The sequence below is a fragment of the Scleropages formosus genome, chromosome 11 (assembly GCF_900964775.1).
Source record: "Scleropages formosus chromosome 11, fSclFor1.1, whole genome shotgun sequence".
NCBI lineage: Eukaryota > Metazoa > Chordata > Actinopteri > Osteoglossiformes > Osteoglossidae > Scleropages > Scleropages formosus.
Window position 1 is genome coordinate 15,720,601 of NC_041816.1, and position 14,600 is coordinate 15,735,200.

Genomic DNA, 14,600 nt, shown 5'->3' on the forward strand with positions numbered 1-14,600 from the left:
TGCAGCATGAGAAGGAGTGAAATGGGATGGGAAGGGTTGGGGGTGCAGAGTTATACACGGAGATTTTAATATGCACATACAGAAGTGTAATATTTGTCATTACTCACATGCAGCCCTTTAGAGCACCTTTTGGGATCACACGCCTACACTGTTTTGCAATGCTTATGTGAAAGGCTTTGGAGTGTCGTGACATCAGTGACGGACAGTAGCCTCAAGCGAAGGCTCCGGCTCCGGGGCAGGGCTCTTTGCTCCGGGTCTAACAAGGTGGGCCTCTGAACCACTGACTGTGCGAGAACTCCGCAAGAAAGTAAAACTGGTTCAGAGTTTGTGGCGGTTAGCTGACAGAGAGGAAGAGATGCTAAGAGACACTGTGGCCTTCCAGTTCTGGTGTCGAACAGTCATGCTCTAGCCTGATACCGTACTTCACTTTCCGTTACACAGAACACAATTACACGATTTTTGTACTGACTGGAATTTGGGTTTCTTTCGCTTAAACTTTTGCTTAAAATGTGCTATGTTTGCCGAAACAAAATCGTATTCCCATACCACAGCTGTCTTTTAAACCTCCCCAGGGCTGTGGATATTTGTTTTGCTCACGTTGTGACAGATAGCCTGTTTCTAAATGTCACCACGTTTGCATTTCATACCGAATTAAATTTAGAAACCTCAACAAAGCAGTCTGCAGTGCCAGACTTAAAGTGGTGCAGAACATGATAGTTTTGGAATCCTTGAGAGAATGTTTACTGATAGGTATTGCTTAGCTTGACATAAAAGGTTAACCCTGTGCTGATTGTAATTTTATTGTTGCGTCATGTACATTTTTCACATGCTCTGCCAATTGAATACGATATTTTAATACTAAAATAACAATTATTTTACAAGGTTTGTGTCCTAGTTTAGCAAACCTATGCTATATATTTTTCTATAGTCATCTTGAATGGCATTTCTCAGATATTACCTGCATGATTGTAAAAATATGAATTTTAATCTTCTATCTTGTCCTGATGTCCTGTTATAACTATTGATATACCCAGTGGTTTTTACAGTAGAATTATGGAATTTATGTATAAAATTAAACTCATACATGTATTTTCATAAATCATACAGCATGACTGACCTACAATATGGCTTAGTCATGTACACTTAAAGAAAAGAAAAACAAAAAAGCTATTTAAAGAAATTTTTTTTCCCAGAACTTTTTTGTTAAATTTCTTGAATATATATTTTAATCAGGGGGTGCGGTGGCGCAGTGGGTTGGACCACAGTCCCGCTCTCCGGTGGGTCTGGGGTTCGAGTCCCGCTTGGGGTGCTTTGCGACGGACTGGCGTCCCGTCCTGGGTGTGTCCCCTCCCCCTCCGGCCTTACGCCCTGCGTTACTGGGTTGGCTCCGGTTCCCCGCGACCCCGTATGGGACAAGCGGTTCTGAAAGTGTGTGTGTATATTTTAATCTGCCCTAAAATGTCTCTGCGTTTGTGTTCCAAGAATGTATCTGTAATGTGGAAATAGTAATTTAATGTTGCTTGATGTGCATTCAGGATTTAACATCTTATGTAAAGCTCATTTGTGAAACACAATAAATTGGTGAACCCTTGCTTTGTTGTGCAGTTTTTCAAGCATCCATTAGCTGTGCCACAAGAGCTGCATTGGAAGAAAACGGAGTGAATCAACACCTGAAATAAATAACCTGAGAGAATACAACATGTTGTAATATCTGTGAAAATATGTGCTGCTGCACATTGCTTACCGGGGTGTTGGGTTGTAGTGTGTTACTGTGTGTTTCGTCAGTGTTCCTCAGTACATCTGATCAGTGGAGACAAACGCTGTGAAGCCCCTGCCGATCTGCGTGCATTTCGTTAACTGTGTAAATGTCTCCCTGTTCTGTCGCAGAGGTCAGAGATAAAGCAGTTTGATGGAGAAGTGTTCCGTGAGCACTGCGAATACCCTGGACACAAGAGAACGAATATTATTGTCACAAACAGGTAGAGTCTTCGGTCTCTCGCGCACACCGAGTCAGAATGCAAACATTTATGTTGCCCTTGCACTTCTGCATTGTTTTGGCTAAGCAGCACAGATATTTATAACAGTAGTTATATATGCATGAAGTTCCAAATGTTTAAACTTGCATTCAGTATATATGCATTTATTTATCGAAAACCAAACGTAGATGTCTGTCAGCTGGATTTCGTGCAGTGCTCCTGCATAGTTTTTCTTGTTTGCGTTACAGGAGAGTTCTGTGTGTGAAGGAGATTGAGTTTGTGGGACACTTCAATAAAGAGTGGGAATGCTTATTTGAGCACTTCTCCCGTACGCCCAACGTGGAAGGCAGCAATCTCAAAATATATTGCAAGGTAAAGCAGGCTCTCCGGGAGCCCGGGGAAGTGTGAGAGATCACAAAGATGGAGTGTGTTCCAGCACTTGGTCAATGGGCGTGTGGCGCTGTGTCAAAGTGTTTCTTCTGTTTACTGCTGCAGGAGCAAAACAAGCTGAAGATCCAGTGGAAGGATGTACAGGAGTCTGTGAGAGTGCTGCAGCTGAGGGAGACAGCCATTGCCCAGGTGCCCTACAAACTCAACAGAAGACACTGGTGCCTCTTGATTCAGTGCACCTACTGGAGCTTTATACAGGAGTCTGCTGTCTGGGTGCTGAGGTCTGCCAGGCTGGGGTGCTGTGGCTGACGTGAGGTCTGCTTTGAAACATGCTTTGGTTCTGCTCCACAGAAACTGCGAGATGCCATTGAAGAGGCCCAGGTGGCACGGCGACAGCATCAGATGGTGAAACAGAAGTCTCAGCGCTTCCTCAAAGGCAGCACCATACAGTGAAATCACTGGACTGGCTCCCATCTAGGCAGCACAATATACTTCTGCACTAATTGAATGACTTTTTTCTGTTTATTTTACCGCACACAAATTAGTACGACCTTTTCTCACGGAACGGTGCCTTTATGAGAAGTGCTAGATTTGAAATTTAATGCCAAATGATTATTTTTTATTATGTCATTGGAAAAATACCACTGAATGTAAAGAGTACTTTATAAATGTCGGGCTTGAGTACTTGGTAATACACCTTTTTTGTTGCTGTCATATTTTATAGGTATTTCACAAATATTAATTAATGGAATATAAATTGCTTGCACTGAATGTAAAATATTGCATGTGCAATTTCATGTGGGGGTTTGATGCAAACGTAAAGATGTGGCACACTCGGTTTTACATCCTTTTGCAATTTTTGCACTTCTATGCACAGGATATGTGTATCTGTATAGCAGGCCTGTCAGATTTTTTCTTTTTTTTTTTTTTTTTTAAAAAAAGTCCAGTGTTTGCACCTCTTTGGAGTAGTACTTGCTCACATAAGGCCATATTAAATTTGCACTTATTCCTATTATTTACACATGTATAATGTGTTTTCTAGATGAGATGTTTCTTACAAGACATTGTAAAGACAGTATGTTTTTAGTGCACTATAAGTAACATATCCTTTTGCAAAACTGTTTTGCTCACCCAGCATTTAAAACATTTTTTGTGTATCTGTTTCGGAACGCACGAGGTAGGAGGGAATAACTGAGATGGAAGAAACTGACTATATATTCTTTCCGGCAGGAACCAATTTATATGGGGGGGGAATCAGCTTTAACATTTTTAGCAAGAATATGACGGTTTGAAGCTTTTGTCAAAGGAAACAAAAAATAAATCCCTGATTAATATATTATACCCTGGTCTTGTATTCATAGAAACTTCTGTAAGACAAACAGCTTTCCTTTCTCAATGTTCTTTGCAAGTCAATACATTTGAACCACCTTTGTGTGTATATATAACTTTAAATAGGACAATTTTAACTTAGCACACATGCATCTTAGAAGTCGACAAGTTTATTTCGGTAAAATGTCATTTTTCAAGTCTCCTTACGCGTCAAGCCGTCTCCTTGGGAGGGAGGGCACAAGGAGTAGTGCTTTCTAAAAGGAGTTCTCTGAATCCTGGGAGGGGAGAGCTACCGCCTGCCAGCAAGTGCAGACTCTCGGCCCGCGCTCCAAGCCGCTGCCGTCGAAAGCGTGCCGCAGACCTGACTGCTGGACTGACCCCGCTTGCTTGTGTGCCTCGGGGGCGAGACTGCTGCGAGGACTCAGCGGATGCCACATGAAACCACAGTCAACTGCCCCCTTGTGGCTGAAGGCAGGAGGGTCACTTGTAAGTGGGGGTGGGGGGGAAAGGCACAGCAGATGGCAGTCCTGCTCTCTACACCTTCCTCCCCAGATTCTCGGAAGGCTCACGTGCTGCTCTGGGTGGCTGAACATGACATTGCAAAGAGGAGCTTCTTCTGCCAAGCCAGAAAAGTGCAAAGTGGGGGAAAGGTATTAACCCCCAACACACACACTTCCGGGCCCTGTACGACGGACCACTGAAAGGGATCGAGAGAGCAAATGTGAAGGAGAAGTGTCTTGGTGTGAAGGCCAATGAGTCACCCCCGGGAGGTGTGTGTGGAAGGTGCTGATAAGCCAGAGGCTGGCCAGGACAGCCGTGTGAAGAGGCCGATCTCTCACCTCCATCCTCACCAATAACAAATGGTGGAAACAATTTGGCAGCACTCAATGTGACACCTGCTTTGTGTTTGTGTGAGTCTACGTGTTAGATTAATTGGTACTCAACGGAATTTTCTGGCTAGATTGATAAAAGCTTGTTAGATGTTAATAGCACAAGCGGCGGCACTACACCTTAAGCATCTGCATGTTTTTTTCTTTTTTTTGTTTAAAAACTCTACCCTCAACGCTGTCACATGTAACATGAGAGATGGTGTTGCTGCAGTTTAGTGAGGTGTGCCCCATTAAGTAGGAACTTTTTGTCTCTCGTGTACAAGTGTTATATGAGACACCGAGGACATGCGGCCAACAACGTGTTTGTCGTCAGTATCCGTCACACGCGTTTGGATGTCAGGGAGCAGGTACGGTGAGGTACGAAGCACCCCCTGTTGTCATGCTGCTCTTCTCAGGGTTGTCACCTCTGTTAGATTCGCCTTTTTGCTCGCAATGGCCAAGTTCCTCTTGTAGCAGGAGCGCTCAGGTGCGACCGTGTCCTCGCCTGCTGGAGATGATGCGTGTCCCGCAGATGGAGCAGATACAAGGTGACGCGCGCCCTGTCACGGGACGAGATCCGCAGTACTGCCTTCTCTCCCTGCGCTCTGCTGTTTTTGTTCCCGGGAATTCATGCGCATTAATTTGCAGGGATGCAGCTGAGAGCTGTCGAAAGGACTCGGATCAGGGGAGAAAACAGCAGAGAACCTCCCATGTTCAGCCCCAGTCGGCATGACAAACATTAAATATGAACGTTGTCTTTTGGTAAGCGATGCATTAAGAAACTCCTCTTCTTCTCTCAGTTCCTCTCATTTGTTCTGTTTCCATTGAGAAGACGGATCCATTAGGGTTATAACGCCTTTAAAGGCAATAGGTTCCTCATTAAAAAAACATTTTGTTCTTTGAACAAAATAGTCTTATTACAGCTTTCTGCCAATTAGCTACTGCTTTTTTACTCACGCAATATAAAAAAAAAAAAAAAAAAAAACACATTAAAATCATTGAATCGGGGTCTTGTTCTTTGAAGAGCTAATTCCCCTTCAGTAGATGACCATTTATTTGTCTCATTTTGTTCAGAGACGGTTCTGCTCTTTTTCTGATTCCTCTTCCGTGACCGTCTAGCGACACCAGCGGCCTCGTGGTCGCTGTGCTGCAATATTGCACGAAGGGGACCGCTGGGGGAAAACCTTCGGTCGCGGCTGTAAAGGTGTGTCCAGAAAGCAGGCCGACGACACGGCTGCGGCCGCAAAGGAGGCCGTCGGGGTTGACGGGGAGGAGAGACGGATGAGCTCGATCCAGCAAAGAAGTGACTAACGGGCTTCAAAAAATAATGCACGGAGAGACGGTGAAGGAGCAGGTAGGTCAGAAGGTATCCAAAGAGACTGGGACTTGGCAACAGGGCCGCAGACAGGAAACACAGAAATCTTTCGTCTGACTTTAGAGTTGTACTCTTCTAAATAAAGCCATGTGCCAGCTATTGCTGCTAAGGACAAAATGACATTGCAAGCGCTAATATCTGCACAGCCTTGCAGTCGCAAGTGCCCCTGACCAGGACTGAGCAGACTCCGCCGACATCCTCCAAGGAGCAGCCATTTTGGAACGCACGCTCGGCACAGATGTTGCATATTAAAAGCGGTGCGCTTTTAGAAAGTGAGCCATTTTCTCCATGGGGTTCACCTGTGCTGTCATCCGATAAGGCAGCCCAAATGGGGAGGATGAATAACCGAGAGTACAAAACTGACAACAATAATAAAGTCACGCCGCTTCCGTCTGACCTTGACTTAACAAAAAGCTGGAAGAAGTAGTTCCACCGCCGTAGAACTGAAAACACTTGTTCACTTTTTTCTCCTCTGTCGTTCTAATGGGCCCCAAAGTTCCTTAAAAAATGTGTTTTAAAGCAGCCCTTATCTGATGAATGCACGTCACCCGCTGCTTCAGTGCCGTACGCACAACTAGAGCATTGCTGCGCTAAATGTTTCGAACTTCGGAAACCCCTCGGGCTGGAAGGCGCCGCACAGCTAGCAGCGGCGGCGGCGGCGGCGCACGGCGAATGTCCACCAGATGGAGATATAAACCCAACAAAAACAACCGAAAACAAAAAAACTGTACTTTTCTCTTATGCGCCATAGAAGACAATAAAAGGGATGTCAGGGAGGAGAGGGGGAGGATGAAAAAAAACCCTTTTGAAGTAACATCAAAAAGAGCCTCCCATCCAAGGTGGGAATCCGTACATGTGTGTGCTGGCTGTGCGAGCACTTCTGAGAGTCGTACTAAGATGGCAGTGTTACTCCTCCGCTGAGCCGTCAGCAGCGCGCTCCCGCCGCTCTGCTAGGCTAACTACACCCCCCACCCTCCCTCCACGAAGCCGGAGCGCCCAGGCCGTGTGACGGGTTCAGGTGTGCTCCGACCCCTGTTCCTCCAGGCAGTAAATGAAGTTGTTTGGACCTGCTGGGCTCGCACAGGGTCCTAATGGCCGCGGCGGGGGCAGCCTGGCCGCTAGCCGCTCGCTCCCTGAGCCGGCTGCCTCCCTTCTTCGAGGCTTTGCCATAAATCCTTTGAAAGCACCATGAAATTGGGTTCATTTACATGCTTGATGCTCACACATGGAAATAATGGTCATTGTGTAAAAGGACTATGCGTTAAGGACGCAATAGCGCGAGTGAATCGTCTTCTCTTTGGGTTGCTCTTTCAAGGGCAAGAGAAAAGTATTTTAAAATATTCCAGCAGAAATGACCATGCAAATTACAAACAACAGTACGTTTAACCAATATTTGAAGTGGAACAGCTTCTATGAAATTATAAGATGTTCTTTGTTCAGAATGATGTTTCATGTCAGGAAGTAATAATTTTGACAGAGGTGGTGCCAACACCAATGTGTTTTAGTTTTGAGTTCTGTGATAATGACTGGAAATATCTTTACTCTGGATATGATTAAATTTGGACTGCAATTTGTTTCTCTAATCCCAAAAGCTTTATCGCAAAAGTGGAAAAAAAAAAAACAGATCTTCTGAATTTTTCTAATTTTTGGTTTTGTGTTTGTTATTACCAGCCGCTGACAAAAAAAAAAGCACTCTTAAAAAACAAATGTGCACGCACAGAATCTCTCAACAGTGACAAATGGCTGCAGTGTACCATACATTATGATCTTGCCAATTAATCTGACAAATGCAGACTACCGTGGTTAAGATGAATTCATTCCAGCCACTGTGTCCACAGCATGGACTTCTCATCAGGAGCCCTGTGAAGGGACTCTACATCAAATACTCCATATACAAAACCTTTGCTGGGTCAACAGCACACGCAGGAAAGACACAAGAGCAGAATCTTTTTGGTTGATTGCTAACTTCACACATCTTTTTGTTAGACTACATAAATACATACCCCTCATATGTTATTATTGCTCCAGAAATGTTACCATCAGCCAGTGTCCAGGAGTTTTCCTACATCCTCCTGGGAGAAATGCACATTTTTCCTTTGTGTAATGAAACGACTGACCCATTTTAATAAGTCATAAAGACTGATTGAAAGTTGCATTTTAATAAAGTGCATGTTACGGCCAGTGGAGGTAATATTATGCAGGTGATAGGGCACCTCGAACCGATCCCCCAGACTGCAGCAGCGGGGCTGCGTGGGCTGGGCTGCAGGTCAAGGACAACTCTTGAGAGCAACAAGAGAAAGCAGCACAACTCTGGGGGGTAAGAGAGGAAAGTCAAAGCAAGGGGAAGACGTATCTGTTCTCCGTGTTGCAGGTTCTGGGAGAAAGGAGCTGGCGTAGGGGAGCAGGAGAACTCTGGCTCACCGATGGCCAAACCCCAAGGGCCAGACAGACCGGAGAGTGCAAGACGAGGAACATCTAGAGGCTCTTGATTAGAGTGGAAAGCAGCTCTGGCTCGTGGTGACTGAGATCCAGGACTAACCGTGGATGCTAGCATCAGACAGCCAGTGAGGAATACCTGCTTCCTGCAAAAGGTGTGACTATGGCTGTTCTTCTCTGGTGGGATGAATACATGAGGCGCTACTTCAGAGGAGCACTGACATCACAGAGCTGAAGACACAGGGAGACAAAGTGTGCTCCTGGGCCTTCTGTAGACCTTCCCAGCTTCTGAACTCCGTTACAGCTTCATAACTGTAGGTCGCTTAACATATTAATTCGCTTTGGAGAAAAGTGCCAGCTAAATGAATAAATGTTTATATTTTTTAATTAATTGCTTCTAATTTCAAGGCCTCGCTGATTCTGTGGTTTCCAGATTCTCCGTGGTGCCAGTCACATGGAGAACGCTCGGGCACAGGAAGGCCGCTTGCCATGAATGGAAGTCCGGAGTTCCATAACGGTTGAGCAGAGACTTTGTGAGTTACTTACCTTTGAGGAACAGTGATCTTGACAACTCCAACGGGCCACAGAGACTAGTTCCGTAAGAGTAATTATTATACGTATGGTTACCTAAATTGATAGTGCATTACCAGTCTGTACTGTAAGTCCCATAGGAAGAAGAACCTAATTAAGCATTACAGCATTTGCACCTGGTTGGCACTTAGCTGCTCTTTAAGTTTTTTGCCCTTTCTATGGCCCCAGGATTCCGAACATGAAAGATAATATCAGCTGTGCCTGTAGTACATGTGGCCCTTGCCAGTCATGGCACAGTGTGAGACACGATGTGAGGAAGACAATGAGATCAGGGACCGAGAGCAGACACGAGGCTCTGTGGAGACGCCCACATCCCTCTGGATCTAGGCTTGTGCATGAGCTGCCAGTTTGCATAACAAGTAACAGTTGATTTGTCACATTCGTTGAAGATGGAAGAATACCAAAGTTGACTTGACGAGGAAAAAACTTCATGGCAAGTGGGCAGGAAAAATAAAATCCCCCTGCTGGACCTGTCTCCACGCTAACTAAATCTGAAGAGCGTTGTGTAATTCCAGCTTGCTGCATTTCCACCACGGCCATTAGATGATCCCCTTGTGCTGCGTTCACACAAAACTGTGACCTCAGCAGGCCTTTATTGACCTTCCCTTGAACCCAGCAGCTGATGAAGACTCTGTCACACCACTGAGAGGCAATCCGTTCAGTTCTGCTCCAACATCTCTGTCACTGGTTTACGGAAGATTGAAAGCAAAATTTCTGTCTGCGCGCTTCACTTCCCGGTGCCACAATGCACACTCGAGTTTGAGAAAAGAAACATATTTTACATTATTCAAAGAAGTATGATGCAACGCCAAATAAACCATTGCAACCTAAAAAACACTTGAGAATTCATTAAATAAGTCACAATCTGTTGCAATAAACTGATGTGTCCTATTTACACTAATATCACTCCTAGTGTCACACCTGACCTTAGCTGTATCGATGACGCTGAGGTTCGGGGCATTGACCTCCCTTAAAAGATTAATCTTTCAGTGATGTTTTGTGGGCTTGCGGAGCTTTGATGATGCAGCATATCTTCCTGGGTTTCAAACAATGCTCCACCCTGTAGCTCAGCCGGCTGTCTGAGACAGCATCACTCGGAACAAAGGGCTGTCACGTCTTTGCCCAGCGGAAACTTCACCCTCCTGCCACTAATTCACTGCTCCTCCTAGGCTGCCAGCATTTTCCTGTGGAATTTGTGAAGGATTCCCAGACGCAATTACTGATATTATTAGTGATCATTGTGGAAGTGATGCGGTAGAATTCTCCATAGCAGCCCGGAGCCAATTTAAGTCCTTACAACTCACTAGACAATGTCTGAGATTAGAGAAATCAATGGCAACAAAGCATTTTAAAATAATGGAATGTCGGCAATGTTAGCGTGTTACTTTTATATTCATCTGTTGTTAGTCAGTATTTATTTTCATAGTATTATTTTGGAAATAATGTACACCTTACCTTCAATAATACCGCAATACTCATGCAATCATTTAGAGCATGGCTAATGTACAGTACATTTGTTCAATTAACAGATGTTTTTATCCAAAGCAACAAAGCTCAGGGGGGCGCAGTGGTGCAGCGGGTTTGGCCGGGGCTTCCTCTGTAGTGGGTCTGGGGTTTGAGTCCATGCTTAGGGTGCCTTGCGATGGACTGGCATCCCGTCCAGGCTGTGTCCTGTCCCCCTCCAGCCTTGTACCCTGTATTGCCAGGTTAGACTCCAGCTTGCCGTGACTCTGCCTGCACAAGTGGTTGTAGACTGTGTGTGACACAGCTCAGCGAAAACAAAAGTGAATTTCAACATCAGACAACACAGTGACACTTGATTCTGCAAAGTACGGTCACTTTGCCTGATGTTCAAACCTATCTGTGAAAATTGCTCCAATGTAAATTTATGGAGAAGATAGGTGATCTGAAGAGTAGTGAGCATGAAAGAGGTGTGTTTGAGACCATTCTTGAACTTTAAGGGGGATTCAACAATTCTGAGTGAGAGAGGGGGATCATTCCACCACCGGAGCCACAGCTGAGAACTTTCAGCTTTTTCATTTAGGACCTCCTGACTGTGGGGCCACAAAATGGCCAGAGGTGGTGGGGTGTGGGAGTCTGGTGCGGGTCTTGCAGTCAGATCTTGGGGAACAGATCTATTGATGGTCTTGTAGCCCTTAACATGAGTGTTAAACTCGATATGGGCAGCTACAGGCAGCCAGTGGAGAGAGGCAAGAAGAGGAGGTACATGGGAACACTTTGTCGGGTCAAAATATTTTTCATGTCATTCCATGTATAACATGTAAGACATATCTGTGCCAACTATCAGAAGGTTTAATTTAAATTTAGTTGATACAATACGGGACCCATATTCGAATCCTTACTCCCACTGCATTAGCCTTGATCAAGGTACTTACCCGAAATTGCTACAATAGAAATTACCCAGTTGTAGAAATGATTAATTCATTATAAATTGCATAGTATGCAAAAATTCATTAGTACATTTCCTGGAACAAAGGTGGTGATGATAATAATAATAATAATAATAATAATAATAATAATAATAATGTAATTATTATTATAGAGTTTGCAGTCAAGATATCTGCACCGTGTAAACTACTGTTCTTAACAGCATGTTCCTGGCTGTGCTCTGAAAGATACTGGATCCAGCATATATGGATGTATATTTTACATATGAATATGTAAAAGTCATGAGATAGTAATGATGGGAATGGCTTCTTAGATAACCACTGACGAGACAGTAAAGGCTGTGCTGTGCTGTCACCAACCTGGGTAAGGAATGTATTCTGAAGGGGCCCATCAGCAAGGAGCTGCTCAGGGCACATTAATTACGCACATCATCATCTGCCTCTTGGTAACGATTTACTATTACACACCACAGTAAAGAGAATGCCTAAAAAGGTATGAAACATGCATTCAGACCTCTATGAAGTCCTTTTTTCAGACTTCGACATATTCAGAAACCCGTTTAGTTGAGTCTGTACTTTTCAGCTGTTCGTTGGCTGTGATATAATGTTTTGCCAACATGCTGAGAAGAATTTATTGCCAAACAGAAGAGCAACGAGTCCACAAGGTTTAGAAAAGAGGAATCAAAACAAACTTTAAATATTGAGAATTGAACGGGATTCCACGGCTGATTAGATCCCCAATGGAATGACACAACAATGGAATCTCACACTGGCCAAGCATCAGCTATTAGTACTAACAGGCTCTTCAGCAGAAAAAAGGTGTGGTCAGAATCCAGAAAGAAAGAAAAAAAAAAACACAACTGAAGACAACATATGAGCTGTTCCCAGTATCACAGCTGGCTCTTTTATACCTCTGTTGCTCATTACGGAAACAGGAGCCAGCTGTGCCTCACTGTGTGAACCTTTCAAGCTCTGGGTGCTGAGGACTGTAGGCCTGTGATGCTCCCACTCTGCTCCCACTCTGCTCCCACTCTGCTCCCACTCCTGGCTCTGCTACAGGGCCACCATCACTTCCATCACGTGCTTTCTAGTGACACCCTGCTCTGCAAGTGGTGTCACACACACTGAGGGCACCGTGGTGAGGGTCATGTTTGACCAGGTCAAGTAAGTGTGATCTTTAATTTCTGCTTTCTCAAGGTTCATCTCACTCTTAACATCCTTGGGAAGGACACATTCTGATGTTTTGCAAAGTCCTACAGTGGAATATGTGAAGATTCTCAATCATCCAGGTCATGGTATATCTAAAAAACGAAGCTAAAACAAAGGCAACTGGACTGTCCAGTTGCCTTTGTTTTAGCTTCGTTTTTTTAGATCCTACAGTGGAGATCTTGGTTTATATTGTTTGGTTTTTACAACTTCTTTTATGTGATAAACATGTAATGATGGAAGGTAGCTTGGATGTGCTGCATGACACAAGGTGCAAGGTGGTTAAAAGTAACTTCTAGGAAAGTATTCCTATTTTACCTGCTCAGTTATTCCTACTACATTTTAAAATATGCTAAATCTGCAAAACACGGTGCTTTAAAAAAAAAAAAAAACACATTTCTGTGTTCAGCAAAAACAATGGCAACAGACATCCTGTGCTCTGAGGAAATAAAAACAAAATCAAAGGTTGGCAGAAAACAAATGATGATGGCATTTTTTTCATGGCTGTTACCGCTGGGTCAGAGTGGCTAACCTGTTAACACGATTACCCCACCAAACATCAAAATGTGTGCTGACATTTCTTTGCCTGAGGTTGTGGTTGATGGCCATTACCTTCAGAGCAGGGTGCTAACTGTGTAACACATGCCGGCCGGTGGGGAGCTAATTCATGCCCTGGGAGAGTCCGGAGAAGAACATGGATCATTTCAAGCAGTTTTATGTGGCTGAGTAGAATGTTATACATTTGCTCGGAGAAATAAATTGAATAACCACCCTGAGTTATAGACAGTTATGGAATCTTTATCGACAGGGCTGTTGCAGGACCATTTTATTTGCTGTTTACAAAGAATTATGAGTCACAAAATTATTTTAGACAATATCCTTGTGCTGAATGCGAGAGTCGGTCAGACTTTTAAAGCGCAAATCACATGGGTAAGTTACAGCTAGGGTTCATAGCGAAGGAGAGAAATGCATTCCTTCAAGATGGTGTAATGTATCATGTGTTTAAAACAGTGATATTCTTCGCTGGACTACAGATCCATCTTCTGTCTGATAACCTTACCTGTCCAGCAGCCAAATCCAAGCCCTTGGTCTGCGCTTGTAAATATCTGCGAAAGGACTACTCGCTTTACGCTCCTTTGTGATCCAGTGTGAAGAAGGGGCTCTCGTCCTGCTTGGAAGAACTATTAATGTCTGTATCCGCAGTAACTGATGAACGGCTGCCTGTGGTTTTGATTGGAAAAAAGAAGTATATGCAGGTCTTATTCTCTATTCCAAGAACGTGATTTTTAATTAAAGAACGAACAATGGAAGAATTTTTTTGAAGATACCTATACTAGGTTGTGAATAGAGTAGCACACATAGAGTACAAGAGATGCTAGCAAACAGAAATTGAGAAAATGTGTTTTAAACTGATCTTGACAGCATATTATTAGAAAACAGTCCGATTTCAAGAGGGGGTGCGGTGGTGCAGCGGGTTTGGCCAGGTTCCGCTCACTGGTGGGTCTGGACTTCGAGTCTTGCTTGGGGTGCCTTGCAATGGACTGGCATCCTGTCCTGGGTATGTCCCCCCCGAAGCCCTGCACCCTCTGTTGCCGGGTTAGGCTCCGGTTTGCCGTGACCCTACTCAGGACAAACGGCTTCAGTTAGTGTGTGTGTGTATGAGAGGGTCCTATTTCAGAGAGCGGGCTAACAACAGCTGGCATTCTTCTATGTGATGTGAGGTGATAATTGGTGCAACACTGTAAAGAACTGACCCTTGACAAAAAAGGACAAAGGTTCAAGTCCCAAGGGGGTTCCTGGAGCAATCTCATTCAAGATATTTAAAAAAAAAAAAAAAAAAGATCAATACAGTCACTCTTGACAAATGTGTCTGTTAAATAAAGTCATGCTAAAAGGACTTTACCAAAATGCACTCTTCTGTAGTTTATTTCCACAGCGCTAAGTGTTTATCCCACCCAAGAATAACCAGTACACTCTTTGCCTGGTTCTCGTAGTGCTTTAAAGCTCTGTTGCTAAGATA

The 14,600-nt window shown here is 44.2% G+C and overlaps 1 protein-coding gene across 5 annotated transcripts in view; it reads left to right on the plus strand.

Annotated features, from left to right (window-relative positions):
- The window catches only part of vps13c (vacuolar protein sorting 13 homolog C), a 58,244-nt gene extending 54,557 nt beyond the window's left edge, over positions 1 to 3,687 (plus strand). For 4 of the 5 annotated variants that reach the window (XM_018763690.2, XM_018763692.2, XM_018763693.2 and 1 more), the window contains 4 exons: positions 1,888 to 1,979; positions 2,225 to 2,348; positions 2,472 to 2,555; positions 2,718 to 3,687. In XM_018763690.2, coding sequence (XP_018619206.2) covers positions 1,888 to 1,979; positions 2,225 to 2,348; positions 2,472 to 2,555; positions 2,718 to 2,819 — 402 coding nt within the window. In that variant the 3' untranslated portion in view covers positions 2,820 to 3,687. Of the gene's footprint in view, positions 1 to 5; positions 845 to 1,887; positions 1,980 to 2,224; positions 2,349 to 2,471; positions 2,556 to 2,717 lie in introns of those variants that run through there. The other variant, XM_018763694.2, reaches the window with a different exon arrangement.
- The last annotated feature ends 10,913 nt before the right edge of the window (positions 3,688 to 14,600 follow it).